At 41.3% G+C, this 17,100-nt stretch overlaps 1 protein-coding gene across 1 annotated transcript in view; it reads left to right on the forward strand.

Moving 5' to 3' along the window:
* LOC124788540 (1-phosphatidylinositol 3-phosphate 5-kinase) overlaps positions 1 to 17,100 on the forward strand; it is a 407,657-nt gene that overhangs the window by 100,441 nt on the left and 290,116 nt on the right. Inside the window, exons 8-9 of the mRNA XM_047255810.1 lie at positions 5,992 to 6,153; positions 7,365 to 7,527. Of these exons, the coding sequence (XP_047111766.1) occupies positions 5,992 to 6,153; positions 7,365 to 7,527 (325 nt within the window). The remainder of the gene's footprint in view (positions 1 to 5,991; positions 6,154 to 7,364; positions 7,528 to 17,100) is intronic.

Below are 17,100 nucleotides of genomic sequence, written 5' to 3' on the forward strand. Positions count from 1 at the left end.
ATACTCCTTACTTCAAACATTCTGCAAGCACTCCTCTAACTGACACAGTGATTCCAACTCAACAGCCTATTGCCTTGTCCACTCCATTGTTTGCAAAAGTAAGTAATAAGAACAATTAATTACTCTATGTAAGATCTTGGGAGAAGTCAAAGAGGTATGTAAGGATGAAGAGAAGTTTCCAAAATATTTCCAACTTTTTGTTTCTTCCTTTTAATTGTCAAAATTGTCAAATTCTGTGTGAGAAATCTGAAACCCTCTCAAATGTAAAACTAGCAAAAAATTAATGAATGAAATCAAGACACTGTTGATCTTTGATACTGTTGTGTGACAGAGTTTCTGTTTATTGTAATCCATTTGCATGTTTATGCTCTTTGTTACGGAAATTAGTATTAGTTGGGTGAGAGATGTAGTAATTGCTACATACAGGCAGTTATCCCACACGTCATTACTTTTGTGAAACTGAAAATGATATTAATATAATAGAGGGAAACATTCCACGTGTGAAAAATAATCTAAAAACAAAGATGATGAGATTTACCAAACAAAAGCGCTGGCAAGTCGATAGACACACAAACAAACACAAACATACACACAAAATTCTAGCTTTCGCAACCAACAGTTGCTTCGTCAGGAAAGAGGGAAGGAGAGGGAAAGACGAAAGGATGTGAGTTTTAAGGGAGAGGGTAAGGAGTCATTCCAATCCCGGGAGCGGAAAGACTTACCTTAGGGGGAAAAAAGGACGGGTATACACACATTCGGAGAAGAGAAGGGTATCACCCGAGCCTCCTCCACTCATTTCCGATGGATGAAGGCAGGGTGGTAGTGGGAAGAGCTCGAAACCTCCACAAAATAGCGGCACAAGGTGTTGGAGATAGCAACAGGAACCATGACGACATTGGCACCTACTGTCAGGCCTGAAATGGGGGAATGGATCTCGGTTCCAGAGAGCCATTGAAGGTTGGCCCACACGACAGAGGAAGGTGTGGAACTGTTAAAAGAACTAGTGAGTGAAATCTCACTAGCTCTTTTGCTGTCCTGAAGAACTCGATGACACATTGCATGCATCTGTTTATAACGAACGCAGTTTTCCAGTGTAGGGTGGCGGTTAAAAATTTGGAGAGTACATCTCCATGCGCGAATTGCGTCGCGGCATCCCTCAGTCCACTAAGAGACTGGGACACAATGTGGTAAGGAGGAAGTGCGAGGAATGGAACGTTCTGCAGCAGTAAGGATAATGTTTGTGAGATAGTCCACCTGGTCATCACAACTAGGGAAATCTTGCTCTGTGAAGGTCGCCAAAGAGGAATAAACCTGCCAGTCAGCCTTAGTAGGTTGCCATTTGGGTACGCATGTGGACAGGGTAGGATTCAGCAGATGGAGAGCACACAGGAAATGGTAGTTTGAGTAGGTGTCAGAAAGAACGGATCACTCAAAACAATGGGTAAGCTGGGCAGTGCAAAAGGATAGGTCCAAATGGGAATAGGTGTGCAAGGAGTCAGGAAGGAAAGTGGGTGCTCAAGTGTCAAGGCAGAAGAGGTTGAGTTGGTTAAGAAGGTCAGCCAAGAGGGCACCTCTTTGGCAGGTCCTGGGAGAACCCGAAAGGGGATGATCCACATTAAAGTCACTAAGTAGCAAAAATGGGGGAGGTAGCTGCCCCATAATCTGAAGGAAGTCTGTCCTGGTGATATTGCTGAATGGAGGTACATAAATGGTACAGAGGGAGAAAGTCAGGTGGCGAAGGAAAAGGCGAACGGAAACAGCTTGAAGACAGGTAGTCAGGGAGATGGGTTGACCATGAAGGTCATCCCGTATGAGCAGCATAACACCCCCATGACATGGGATACCGACCTAAGGGGGAAGGTCAAAATGGATTGGTAAATAATGTGAAAGCTCAAAGCGGTCTTGAGGGTGCAATTTCGTTTCCTGAAGGCAGTGTACAAGGGGATGCTGCAATGCTAGAAGCAGCTGTAAATCCTCTTTGTGGGACCAAAGGCCACAAACATTCCATTGGAGGACAGTCATGAGGAGAAAGAGATGTAGGGGTGTCAGCTTGGTGGCCACCAAGGGACAGCCAGTGGAGAGTTGCTACTACAGGGCACAGAAGTAGGAAGCTCTTGCTCAAGGGGTCCACAGAAGCATCAGCGTGCTTGTGCGGTCAGTCTGTGGAGTCCAATGCTGAAAAATGGTTGGTGGTGTGCACCAGCAAGACAGGCCGACCGGGCTAAGTGACCACGTGGCAACAGCATAGAGCAGGATCTTTGAGTTGGTGAAGGAGAAGACCATCTGCCTTTAGCAGACTTCTTCGAGCCCTTCTGGTTAGAGGAAGACTTGGGTGTTGTTTGACTGGAGGGATGGAGGAACTCTTCTTTCCTGCCTGCCCGTTGGCCTGTACCAGGGGGTATGTGCGAACCCTACTTGTCGACCCAGGGCTGGGAATCACACGTTACCCAGTCACCTTTTACGTGTCAGACACATGGGCCAGCCTTCACTAGTGCACAGGGAGGAAGAAGAAAGAAGGGGATCCTCAAACGCCAAAGCAGAGGAATGAGAGGAGAAGGGAAAAAAAGAAAGGAAACGGGAGCCAAAAAGAAAGTTGAGACTGTTCGCAGGTCAGCGACAGAATGCAGAAGATTTCCAAAAATACCGCAGACATGTTCCCCAAGGGAAGAGAAAAAGAACAGCAAGAGGATAGACATATAGCATGGAAGGGAAAAAGTGCTGCAAAGGCTGGGGCCCCTTGGTAGACATGTGCGAACCCACCAAAGAGTGGCGAGCCCCCTGGGGGGAATTCAGAGTGTGTGTAGGCTTACTTACCAAATACAGTCAGTCTCTAATGGCACTAAAATTGTAGTCTTTGATACTCAGCTTCATATTCTTTTTGCGTCTTTCTAGACTGATATGAAGATGATCACTACTGACTGAAACTGGTTACCAAACAAAATATAAAAAGTCTTGTGGTCAAAGAATTAAATACTACGATTTCAAGCAACTGGTTCACTGTATCTTCAATGTGATGATGCAATGCTTCATAGGCTGTTAAATCCTAATTTTCCTACTAACTAGAGAACAAATCTCTACACATGGTTGCTGCCAGACATGATAATTAAATGTCCTGAATTTTGTGTTTCATAGCAATTCAGCAGAAATAATAATATATCTAATATCATTTTCAAACGCGCTGGCAGGTCGATAGACACACAAACAAACACAAACATACACACAAAATTCTAGCTTTCACAACCAACGGTTGCTTCGTCAGGAAAGAGGGAAGGAGAGGGAAAGACGAAAGGATGTGGGTTTTAAGGGAGAGGGTAAGGAGTCATTCCAATCCCGGGAGCGGAAAGACTTACCTTAGGGGGAAAAAGGGACGGGTATACACTCGCTCGCGCGCGCGCGCGCGCGCGCGCGCACACACACACACACACACACACACACACACACACACACACACACACACACACACACATCCATCCGCACATACACAGACACAAGCAGACATTTGTAAAGGCAAAGAGTTTGGGCAGAGATGTCAGTCGAGGCGGAAGTAAAGAGGCAAAGATGTTGTTGAAAGACAAGTGAGGTATGAGTGGCAGCAACTTGAAATTAGCGGAGGTTGAGGCCTGGCGGGTAATGAGAAGAGAGGATATACTGAAGGGCAAGTTCCCATCTCCGGAGTTCTGACAGGTTGGTGTTAGTGGGAAGTATCCAGATAAACCGGACGGTGTAACACTGTGCCAAGATGTGCTGGCCGTGCACCAAGGCATGTTTAGCCACAGGGTGATCCTCATTACCAACAAACACTGTCTGCCTGTGTCCATTCATGCGAATGGACAGTTTGTTGCTGGTCATTTCCACATAGAAAGCTTCACAGTGTAGGCAGGTCAGTTGGTAAATCACCTGGGTGCTTTCACACATGGCTCTGCCTTTGATCATGTACACCTTCCGGGTTACAGGACTGGAGTAGGTGGTGTTGGGAGGGTGCATGGGACAGGTTTTACACCGTGGGCGGTTACAAGGGTAGGAGCCAGAGGGTAGGGAAGGTGGTTTGGGGATTTCATAGGGATGAACTAAGAGGTTACGAAGGTTAGGTGGACGGCGGAAAGACACTCTTGGTGGAGTGGGGAGGATTTCATGAAGGATGGATCTCATTTGAAATAGCAATATGGTGAAGGCCATTTAATTTTTAGTGTTGGACTTCCACTTTTGTATGGTGTTTTTTTTTTGTTTTTTATTTATTTAAGCCCTTTTTCCACATGCATTTTTTAGCTGTCTCCTATTCTGTCCATTGGGACTGACATATAGTCATTTCCCTTGTCTCTGTGTTTGTGTTCTGTAGTTTTGACTTGGGTGCATATGGCCCCAGTTGTTTTTTGCGCCCTAAAACAAAATAAAACAAACACTTTGAATTTTGTCATTAGTCAGTATTGATGCATTCCATTAACTTTATCCAACCATTTTTAAATTCTGTTTTACATGTGTGTGCTTAATACTTTCACATATAAATAACTCAAATGTCTACAATGTAAGAAAAGATAGATTGCTACCTACCCTAAAGAAGACACATTAAGTTGCAGACAGGCACAATTAAAAGACACTTACATAAAGCTTTTGGCCACAGCGTTCCTCCCCTACAAAGAAACACACACCAATCATACACACAAGCAAGCACACCTCATGCACACATGACCTCCACCTTCAGCCTCTCAGGCCAGAATTCAACTATCACATGGGGTGCAAGCAGCAATCTGGAGAGGGTAGGGAAGGAGAAGGGTTAGTTGTGTATGGATGGGGAGAGAGACGAGCACGGTCTGGCAGTGTGTGCATTGTTTAGAATGGCAGCAGTTGCTGCATCTGGAGGGTGTCGGGCAGGGAGATGGGTACAAAAAAGAGTGAAAAAGGAGAGGAGAGGGGAAAGATGGGCAGGTGCTTTGGTAGAGGGTGGCAAACAAAGAGGGTAGGAGATGAGACTTTGACCCTCTTTTTTGCTGTCCTTTGCCAATGCACCTGTCCATCTTTTCCTGCTCCTCTCCTTTTCCACTTTTTTTTCCCCCAACCTCCCTGTCCCACAACCTCTTGATGGTGCGCCTGGTGGCATTCAGTCCCTACACACTCTGCCAGACAGCAGATGCTGGAAGTGGCAGTCTTGTGTGCATGATGTGATGTGTGCTTGGTTGTATGTATGAATAGTGTATGTTTCTCTTTTGTTTATGAAGGATGTGGCCAAAAGCTTCATGTAAGTGTCTTTTTAACTGTGCCTGTGTGCCTTTACAGTAAGTTGCAATCTGTCGTTTCCTACATTTTCGATATTCTTCAATTGTTTAACTTAAATGTTTGTCACTTACACTGGCTTGCTATGAGTTAGAATAAATCATTGTGTCATTCTAATATGAAAATAATAGATTGTTACTTACCATATAGAGCAGATGTTGAGATGCTGACAGGCACAACAAAAAGTCAGCTATACGTTTGAACTTTTGGTCAAAAGACCTTCTTCTAAAGTAGAAAACACATACACTTTCACACAAACACAACTCTCACTTGAATGACCACTGTCTCTGGCTGGTCAGAGTCTGTGATCATGTGTGTGTGACATGTGCTAGTGCGAATGTGTGTTTTATACTTCAGAAGAAGGCTTTTTGGCTGAAAGCTCAAATCTACAGATATCTTTTTGTTGTGCCTGTCTTCAACTCAGTGTCTCCTCTGTATGGTGAGTAGCAATTTATCCTCCTTTGACTATTGCCGTTATTCCATCCTGGACTTTTCATTTTTTGTATATCCTTTTACTTGTTGAAACAGTCCAACCTACTCCATAAAACCATGCCTACTGTTTTATCTTCGCTGTGATCAAAGCTAATTTGTTAATTTTACATTTTTCAGCTTCTGATCTTTTTATATATGTATATAGAACAAGAAATGTAAGCAGTTAAACAATATTTGAGACAATAAGCAGTAAACTAATATTAAAATATGATTTTTTGCTGTCTTACATAGACTCAGAACCAGAAATGCAGATTTCTGAACTAGAATCTCCACGCCTTCCATCATCAAGTTCATCATTTTATCTGGACATGAATGTGGAAGAGAATATAGTCACATTATCACGCCCAAAGGAGAATGATGGGGAGCACAGCATTAAACAAGAGAAAACTAGCAGTGAGTATTATTATGTTGTCTCTTAATAGTTAAAAGTATGAAGCCATCCACATGAATAATAAAAGGAATCTGCTAAATTTTGGTTACACAATAAATCACACAAATCTAAAGTCAAGAAATCAACTATGGATTACAATAACAAGTTCGTTAACATATAGTTAATGTTGTGGGGAAAGCACCAAAGATGACGATGTATTGTCAAAACACTTAGAAAATGCAACAAAGTCTGAGACTGCTTACACTGTGCTTCTCCACCCTCTTCTGGAGTACTGATGTGCCCTGTGGGTTCCACATCAGATAGGATTGGTGGAGGACATTGAAAAATTCCAAAGAAGGGCAGCTCATTTTGTATTAGTGTAAAATAGGGGAAAGAGTGCCATGGATATGATACCTAAGTTGAAGTGGCACTCATTAAAACAAAGGCTCTTTTTTGTTGTGGCAAGATCTTCTCAAGAAACTTCAGTCACTTCTCCTCAGAGTGTGAAAATATTTTCTTAGTGCCCACTTACATAGGGAGAAATGATCGTCATAAAGAAATAAGGAAAATCAGAGCTCTCACAGAAAGATTTAAGTGTTCATTCTTCGTACATGCTGTTTGAGAGTGGAACAGTAGAGAAATATCTTGAAGGTGGTTCAGTGAACCCTTTGTCAGGCACTTAAGTGTGAACAGCAGAGTAATTGTGTAGATGTAGATACAGTGCAGTTGTAATGTCCATGAACCACTTTGAAAAATCGCTACAGACAAATTGCCAGGAGCATTGTAACAAATTATACAATATGTGAAAGACAAACTCTCAGAGTTTTTATGATGTTTGTAAATATTGTGTATGTATACTCTTTGTCACAAAACACACTTCTGATCAGTAGTCAAATACTTTTACTTCTATGTGTTATTATTTAACTGTAGCACTCTTATTTTTGGTAAATACCAAAAAGCTCTATATAAGAAATTGTCTTCTCCTTTGATTTGCATGAAGAAGGGACTATACATGTGTTTATTTGATGACAATTGCTTTTGTAATTGCATTATACTTAGCTGGTTATTGGTAACTCTCCATAGGCAGCAGCAAATAGTGACAGCCTTATGAGTAGTCTGAAAACACTGTGATCCAAAATAATATGCACCATGTTTCCTGATGGTTCCTGTTGCTCTTCTTTTAATGTTGGTAAATTTATTTGAAGTGCAAACAATTTTCTTACAATTGTTGCAGGAAGTGCTTGCTCACAAGATGTATGTGCTGGACTGACGAAGGAGTTCCTGTCTGGCACACTTTGGCTACAACAGGTGTCTCCCCATGAAGAATCAATTCAGCAGCCACAGGCCTCTGGTCAACAGCAAGAAGATATGGAGAAGGAAACACTCTCGAGACTTGAGTAGGTTAATTGTAATTGGGCATACACTAACGTAACAAAAGTCATGGGATAGTGATACGCACATATACAGATGGTGTTAGTATTGGGGCTCATGCCAGTGGCCTCTGGGTGCCCCAAAATCAGAATGCTGTCCCCAAAGTGTGTCTCCAGGGCATCAAACACATTCCTGCTTCAATGGAGTCGAGCTCCATCTTGTATGAATCACATCTTGTCGAAATCTGGGACACTTTGGATAATGGGGGTGAAATCATCTTCCAAAACCTTCACATACCATTCGGTAGTCAGCATGCCATCAAGGAATATCACACTGATTATTCTGTGACTGGACGTTGCACACCACACTGTGACCTGTTGAGGGTGAAGAGACTTCTTGATCGCAAAATGCGGATCCTCAGTCCCCAAAAATGCGCTAGTTTTACCTATTGATGAACCTATCTGAAAAATGAAAGTGGGCTTCGTCGCTAAACCAAACAGCAATGCACATACTAATTCCCATCATGCCCCACGGCCAACTGTGCAGTTTGAATGTCCTAACACAAACCGTTCAGAAGCAGTGATGGTTTTATTTCATATAGTTCAATAATTGTGACCCTGTACACAGTTCAAGCATGCATGGTTATTTTGACTCATATTTTTACATAATTATGAATCGTTGCAGTGCAGCTGAATGAGAGGTCTACCATGTTTATTTTATACTTTCTGTCCTTTGTTTTTAATCTCTTATTCAGTAGCAACTTCTCCATGACTACTCAGCAATTCACAGTTAAGTGCCTGTTGAAGGATTAATTGAACCACCTTCAGATTATTTCTCTGCCATTCCACTCTCTAATCATGCTTGCAAAAAATGAACACTTAAATCATTCCATACAAGCTCTGAATTGTCTTATTGTACTATGATGACCATTTCTTCCTTTGTAGGTTGGAGCCAGTAAAATATTTACGCATTCAGAGGGGAAATTTGGTGATTGAAATTCTGTGAAAAGATCTTACCAAAATGCAAAAAACCTTTATTTTAATGATTGCCACCCAAACTCGCATATCACATCTATGACATTCTTTTCCTCTATTTCACACGTGTACGAAATTAGCTGCCCTTCTTTGGAATTTTTTGATGTCCTCTCTCAATCCTATCTGGCAAGGTTCCCATTCCATACAGGATGGACAAGCATAGTTTAGTCAAACTCGTTAATAGGATTAATCTTCCAAGTGTTAACACAGTCTTTGGTTTGGCTTCCCCACTACATTCTCTATGTGATTGTTCCAATTCAAATTATGTGTAATTCCTTAGCATTTAGTTGAATTCACAGCCTTTAGATGTGTGATTTATCATGTAACTGAAATTTAATGGAGTCGTTTTAGTACTCATGTGGAAGCCCTCACACTTTGTTATTTAGAGTCAATTGCCGCTAATCACACCCTATAGATATCTTGTCTAAGTCATTGTGCAATTGATTTTGATCTTCTGATGAGTTTATTAGATGGTAGACGACAGCATCATCTGTATACAATCTAAGAGGCCTGTGCAGATTGTCTCCTAATTCATTTACATGGATTTGGAACAGCAGAGGACCTACAGCACTTCCTTGGTAAACAACAGATATCACTTCTGTTTTACTCGATGACTTTCCATCAATTACTATCAACTGTGACATTTCCGACAGGAAATCATGAAAGCAGTCACACAACTGAGACAATAATCCATCGGCATGCAATATGATTTGAAGTCAGGTGTGAGGAATAGTGTCAAAAGCCTTTTGGAAATCTAGAAATATGCACTCAGTTTGAGATCCGCTGCCAGTAGCACTCCTTTCTTCCTGCGAGTAAAGAGCTAGTTGTGTTTCACAAGAAGGATATTTTTTGAATACGTGTTGACTATACATCAATAGACTATTTTCTTTTGGTAATTCATGTGTTCCAAAATTCTACTGCAAATTGATGTCAGTGATATGGGTCTGTAATTCGTCAAATTTCTCCTGTTTCCCCTGTGCAGCTTTCCAGTCTTTAGGTATGGATCTTTCATCGCATGAATGGTCGCATCTGATTGCTCAGTAAGCAACCGTCATGTTAGCGTACTCTGAAAGATACCTAATTCGAACAAAGTCTGGACCAAAAGACTTGCATTTATTAAATAATTTAAGCTCCTTCGCTATACCAAGGATATCTAATTCTAAGTAACTCGTGTTGACAGCTGTTCTTAATTTGAATTCCAGAGTATTTGCTCCATCTTCTTCAGTGAAGAAATTTTGGAAAATGCCACTTTAGTGGCACTGTCATTGGTAATATTACCATTGGTATCGCACAGTGAAAGTATTGTGTCTTGCTGCTGATGTACTTTACATACAATCAGAATCTCTTCAATTTTATGTTGGAGAGATTTTTGAAACAGAGTTTCATTCTGGAAGCTATTAAAAGCATCTCACATTGAAGTCCATGCTATGTTTTCGACTTCAGTAAAATGTCACCCGTCTTGAAGGTTTGTGGTCTTTAGAATTTGGCATGCTTTTTTTGTTGCTTCGGTAACAGTTTTCTGACCTGTTTTTGTACCATCTTTGTTAATTTATTTGGTATAAATATCTCAATTGCAGCTGATACTATTTCTTTGAATTTAAGCCACATGTTGTCTACACTTACATAGTTTGGAAGGAGTGGAGACACACTCTTAGGAGGGCATCAAGCAAGTTTTTTGTTTGCTTTCCTTAATAGATATATTTTGTGTTCATCCTTAGTGATTTGCATCTTATGGTGTTCAGTCTTTGTACAGTGGCCTTGTGGTCACTATTCTCTGTATTAATAATGATGCTCCCTTTATGCTCAGGATTGTGTGTTGCTAAGAGATAAAGTATGTGTTCATGACCATTCACACTTTGAGTGGGATCCTGAACTAATTATTCAAAATAATTTTTGGAGAAAGTATTTAGCATGATTTTGTATGATATTTTATACCTACAACAGAATTTAAGTATGTATTTTTCCCAACTTATTAAGGGTAGATCAAAGTCACCGCCAACTATAATGGTATAACTGGGGCACCTATTTGAAATGAGGCTCAAGTTTTCTTTGAACTGTTCAGAAACTGTATCAGCCGAGTTGGGGGAGGGGGGGGGGGGTGTCGGTAAAAGGCCCAATTATCTATTTGTTCCAGTTGGTCAAGTATAACTCATATCCAGTCAAACTCACAGAAACCATCTACTTCAAGTTCACTACAAGATAAACTACTTCTAACAGCAACAAACAGTCTACCACCAATAGTATTTAACCTATCCTTACTAAACTCTGTTAGATCCATTGTAAAAATTTCAGTTGACCTTATCTCCAGTTTAACCAGCTTTTGGCAGCCAAAAAATTTGAACGTCAGTGCTTTTTATTAGTGCCTGGAGCTCTGGTTCCATCCCATCACACTATGATGATTTACAACTATAGTATTAATTGTTGCTATGTCTGCCCTTGGCCTATGTTTGTCCTGCTTGCTTTGAGACTGAAAGACTTTCTGTACTTTCCTGAGAAGATCTGCTTTCATCTTGTAGACAAGACGTAGTCCTTACCAAGTCTGATAGCCAATTGAAATCAGAGAGAATCTCTCCTGATCCAAAGTGGCACAAATCATCGGTACTGACATGAGCCACCGCCTGCAGTTGGCTGCACCCTGTGCTCTTCATTGCATCTGGATGCATGTGCTTCACAACTGGAATGAGTCCTGTTTGTGAGATGAAGGCAGAGCTCCGGTAAGTACAGGAAGTGTTTCAGTCTTAAAAGGTACAGTACACATACAGGACAAGGATAGTCATAGCAACAATCAGTACTGTAGCTGTAAATTGTCATAGCATGTTGGAATGGAACCAGTGCTCTAGATGCAAATAGAAAGCACAGAAGCTCAAATTATTGTGGGTATTGAAAGCTGGCTGATGCCAGAGATAAGCTTAGGCAAAATTTTTAAAAATGACGTAACAGAGTTCAGAAAGCATAGGTTGAATACTGTTGATGGTGGAGTGTTTACCATATTTACTCGAATCTAAGCCGCACTTTTTTTCCGGTTTTTGTAATCCAAAAAACCGTCTGCGGCTTAGAATCGAGTGCAAAGTAAGCGGAAGTTCTAAAAAATGTTGGTAGGTGTCGCCACAACTAACCTCTGCCATCGAATATATGTAGCACTACACAGGCATGCTTTGCAGGCACAAAGATAAATACTGGCGCCAAAACCTCTGCGTCAGTAAATAAATTTAAAAAAAAATGTGGAAAATCGAGCTTTTTTCCTCCGCCCCGAGTTTCGACCACTGCATTTTCATACATTATCCATCGAAGTAAATACAAATTCCGTATTGTTCATCTTTGAATGTTGCAGCGTTTCAATGTACTACAAAAATCCGACTGGCAAGAGTTAGGGATGTTTGTCAATATGGCCAACTCTACGTTCTGAATTTTTTCCTACCTGTGAGAAGAGATGGTTGCTAATAGGAACTTTTATGAATTGTGAATCACGTGCGGTATTCTCTTCACCATAAGAATAATATGAATATAAACATTTTGCCATGTATTGTTTCGTGTTTGCTGGTATCTCATTTAAATCCTCTCTGCCTAATAAACTACGAAACTAGAGTGAGACAACAGCAAAAGTGGAAGAATATACATATAATATCATGTCACGTTTATATTCGTATTATTCTTATGCGTAATAGTGATACAGTCAGAAATGACGCACGGCAATTGACTAGATTTTTAAATCTAAGATGACTCTAATTTCTGTGCAGAATGTAATGTACTAAAGAGGCGTCTGCAAAGATTTTCAAACAGAGAAAATTTTTCACTAAACTCTTGTTCAGAACATCTTCAATCATACGCAGTCTATTGTTTTGGTTCTTGTTGAACATTATCAAAGAAAAGAAGCAGTGTAAGTAACAAGAAGTAGTGGTCTCTTGCCACTGTTTCGCTAATGAGACGATTCCTCTCTCATGCATGACACAGTACAGTAATGCATCTTCAGCTTAGAGTGACGTGAACACCTATAACAAAGAGAACGGCACTTATCAGATCAAAGAAAATTAAGCAATCAATTCAAACCAGACGAAGCACGTGGAAAAGGAAGGGTACCCGTGTAAATACGAACGGAGCGACTGACACATAGCAATGGCTACCTGGTAAAGTTTAACTGCTAAGCTTACAACTGGAACCTAACTACTGTAGCTGTATCATCATTCATTCGACCTAAATTGTGTCTCATATTACAATGGACCAACATTTTTTCGATTTGGAGGTGCGGCCTAAAACCTTTCTCTCCACTTGAATTTCGAGTCTCAAATTTCAGGTGCGGTTTAGATTCGGGGAAATTTTTTTTTCCTCATTTTCGAGTCTCATTTTTCAGGTGCGGCTTAGAATCAAGTGTGGCTTAGATTCGAGGGAATACGGTATTGCTGTTAGAAGCAGTTTATCTTGTAGTGAAACTTAAGTAGACAGTTCCTGTGAGTTTGTTTGGGTGGGAGCTATACTTGACAGTATACACAAAGAGTGCACACTGTATTTCTTCCCTGCCTTGGCAGCCATATTTCTAAGGGGCTCTGTTATGTGCCTAATGCTGGACAGTGGTTAGACACTGGACTCGCATTCGGGAGGACAATGGTTCAATCCCGCATCCAGCCATCCTGATTTAGGTTTTCCGTGATTTCCCTAAATCGCTCCAGGCAAATGCCGGGATGGTTCCTTTGAAAGGACGTGGCCGACTTCATTCGCCATCCTTCCCTAATCTGATGAGACTGATGAGCTCACTGTCTGGTCTCCTTCCCCAAACAACCCAACCCTAATGCTGGAGCTCCCAATTACCAGTACTCCCAATCCAACCTCTATAACTGATCAGATCTTGCAGGCCAAGAGGCTTCCTCTGAAACGGGCCAAATGACTGCATCTGGCTTGGGATCTTTCTCAACGTCAGATAGCACCTTAAACATCAGATGTACCTGGGAGGCCTTTAAGTCAGCCCTCAGAAGGTCTTTCACAACCTTTTACAGCTTCAAGATATCTCTCAGTTGACCCTGGGTGAGGGGTCTCCCTCAGTGGGGCCAGTAGCTGGGTTGGCCGCTGTAGGGGACTGATCAGGGGATACATGGGCTGTGCTCAACATCCCTTGGATTGCCACATTCAACACCCCCCCCCCCCCCCCCCCCCCCCCCCCCACACACACACACACACACACACACACACACACACACACAGTGATGACTATTAGCAGCCACTCCAAACTGTGTGACCGAAGACAGCACTGTATAGAGCTGTGAGTGAAGGGTCACTGACTAAACTCACATCTGGATGCAGCAGTCACAGTTTATATCTGTGCTAAAGGTGGCAGAACTAACACTAGACAATAATTAAAATGTGGAACTGTGGCTACTAGATACACAAACCCACAAGAAATTTAAGAACTGAGACTAAAATGCGGTCAGTAAATTAAGGTTTCTCGTTGTTAGAAGCTCTTTATAACTCACAAATTAAACTCTGTACTATGAAGTTTCATCTCTACTCCTTATCGTAGTAGAAAGTAAGTTTTTTTCATTTACTTCTACTATAGATCCTGATGATGGCTATTGTAGAGCTGGAGCTGGTAATTCTATTGAAAAAACTTTTAAGTCAAGACAGTTACATAAAAATTTATGTACATCATACGATCGCTCCCCAAATTGTCATTTTATATCCAATTCTGTTCACAATGTTGGAGAGTTGAAACGACAACAGTCGCTAGCGTAACACTAAAATTCTGTGTTGAATGTGTATGGCTGATCACTGGCGTCTTTAGAGTGTTACTATGTGGTGTTGACTAACAGACTTAAAGATCATAGGCCTGGTATATTTTTCTTAATTTAACCAACTACTAATACTTCCATTTTTTGGTATGGGGGAGGGGGAGGGAGGAGAGGAAGAGGGTTCTGCATAAAAAATGCTGTGCTTTGTGAAGCTGCTACAACATGATAATATGCAAGAGTATATAAGAAGCATGCAGTGCAATTACACCTACATGCCACAAGGAAATGTAATACATTTCCACTGAAAGATTATACTTTGTCATCAAGAGGACAGTAGTAATTTTGGATCTCTTTGAAACACTTAGTGTGCTGATGAAGATTAATACATTCTGTGGCTATATGCTGTGTGAAGTTCATTTGTGGTGCACAGCAAGTAAAGCAAATGACTAATGCACTTCTCAAGAAATGCAGTTCCATAGAATTTATTTTTATGGGTTTGTTTTTCATGTAAAATAATATCATGCAATTGAAACAGGATTTCTTATTTAAAAACTGAATTTTACTCTTTTTCGCCAGTTACAATGCTGTCTGTTAGCGGAGTAAAACAAGTATCAAGTAAAAGTTACTTTATTTTTATCACGAAATCATAATATAGTGTAAAGTGGTGGGGGGGATTAAAAATGGTTAAATAAATCTTCTTCAATTGGAGTTTCATATAGAATAAAACTAATGTGTTTATCTCTTACTCCCTTTTGCCCACAAGAAGTTATTTGTGAAACACTGTTGTATGGAATGTGTGGTTTTCATGTATTTATACTACGAATATGAAAATAGGCAAACATTGTTAACTTTTTCCTCAATGGCACAATTTTGTTTTAGGATGAAATCTGGTTGTAAGTGGAATATATTACAACAATGGTAATTTTCATTTATCTGAAAGGTCTTTATTTTGTTATCAGGCTTTAAATGATGACAGTAAAAATAGTGGTAATGTCTGAGATAGTGACTACATTTCAATTGATGGCTACTATATTTTCCTCTTTGTGAAATTGAGGAAGAGTGTCATCTTACTATCTGTTTAAATTGGAAGAATTAAGATGACAGATAAAAAATAGACACAAGTCTGGATTTGGCCTTGGGTAGGAAATTCTGGAACCCCCAGAATCAACATTTTTCTTTAATTTTATTTTTGTAATTCCCGTTAATCTTGCACTATCTGATATTAACAAAATTTTCTTGGTTTACAACTCATGTCACTTCGACCAAAACACTTGAGTTCTCTATAGCTGTCTCCACCATTGTTATCGGGTGTTAAAATCTGTAACTGCCAAGGCTAGCACAGTGTTCTGTTAATATAGATGCAATGGCAACACCTAGAATCATCCAGAGAGGGCCAGAGTGACACATGCATGGAAGGTAAACTGGGCAGCAGCTAATAGCTCCATCCTGCCACTGAATTGAGTGACATCACATGGCACAAATGCATTTGGAACTATTGCTCCCTCACCTCTACAGGCATTGAGCCTCGTTCTTTGCTTTCACTCAGAGTCCAAATCCTACCCCCATGCCCTACTGAGTGAATAGCCCTGGTCTCTGTTAAAATTCTTGCTGTGTGTTCTAATTTTGGCCACTTTTTTACACACATCAAAAAAACATTTGCATCACCCCAGTTCCCAGAACTCCTGAAGATAGACATTGGCTGTGGATATTGTATCACAGACACAGTCCCTTTGACTGTTCAGAGATGTCACTAAACCTGCTCAAAGATGTAAACAACCATGCATGAGCAGTGCCTATTAGACAGAGGCTGTCAGACAGCTGATCAGTTCCAGTCACTCCACCAGGAAGGAGTTACATGGCTCGTATTATCTATAGTTCAACCATGTCAATACCGCAGTTCGATCATGCCTGCATTGTTACTTTGTGCCAGGAAGGGCTCTCAACTAGGGAAGTGTCCAGGTGTCTCAGAGTGAACCAAAGAGATATTCTTCGGACATGGAGGAGGTGCAGAGAGACAGGAACTGTCAGTGACATGCCTCGCTCAGGCAACCCAAGGGCTACTACTGCAGTGGATGACTGCTACCTACAGATTATGGAACCCTGACAGCAACGCCATCATGTTGAATAACACTTTTCGTGCAGCCATAGGACATCGCATAATGACTCAAACTGTGCGCAGTTTCACTCCCAGCATCCTTGGCGAGGTTCATCTTTGCAACCATGACACCATGCAGTGCGGTGCAGATGGGCCCAACATGCCAAATGGACCACTCAGGATTGGTATCACATTCTCTTTACAGATGAGTGTCGCATATGCCTTCAACCAGACAATCATTGGAGATATGTTTGGAGGCAGCCCGATCAGGCTGAATGCCTTAGACACACTGTCCAGCAAGTGCAGCAAGGTGGAGGTTCCCTGCTGTTTTGGGGTGGCATTGTGTGGTACCAATGTACGCTGCTGGTGGTCATTGAAGTGCCATAACAGCTGTGCAATATGTGAATGCCATCCTCTGACTGATAGTGCAACCATATCGGCAGCATGTTGGCGAGGCATTCGTCCTCATGGACAACATTTCTTGCCACCATCGTGCACATCTTGTGAATGACTTCCTTCAGGATAACAACATCGCTCGAGTAGAGTGGACAGCATGTTCTCCAGACACGAACCCTATCGAACATGCCTGGGATGGATTGAAAAGGGCTGTTCATGGACGATATGACCCACCAACCACTCTGAGGGATCTATGCTGAATCACCATTGAGGAGTGGGACAATCTGGACCAACAGTGCCTCGATGAACTTGTGGATAGTATGCCACGGTGAATACTGGCATGCATCAATGCAAGAA

This window comes from Schistocerca piceifrons, chromosome 3 (genome assembly GCF_021461385.2).
Source record: "Schistocerca piceifrons isolate TAMUIC-IGC-003096 chromosome 3, iqSchPice1.1, whole genome shotgun sequence".
Lineage (NCBI taxonomy): Eukaryota > Metazoa > Arthropoda > Insecta > Orthoptera > Acrididae > Schistocerca > Schistocerca piceifrons.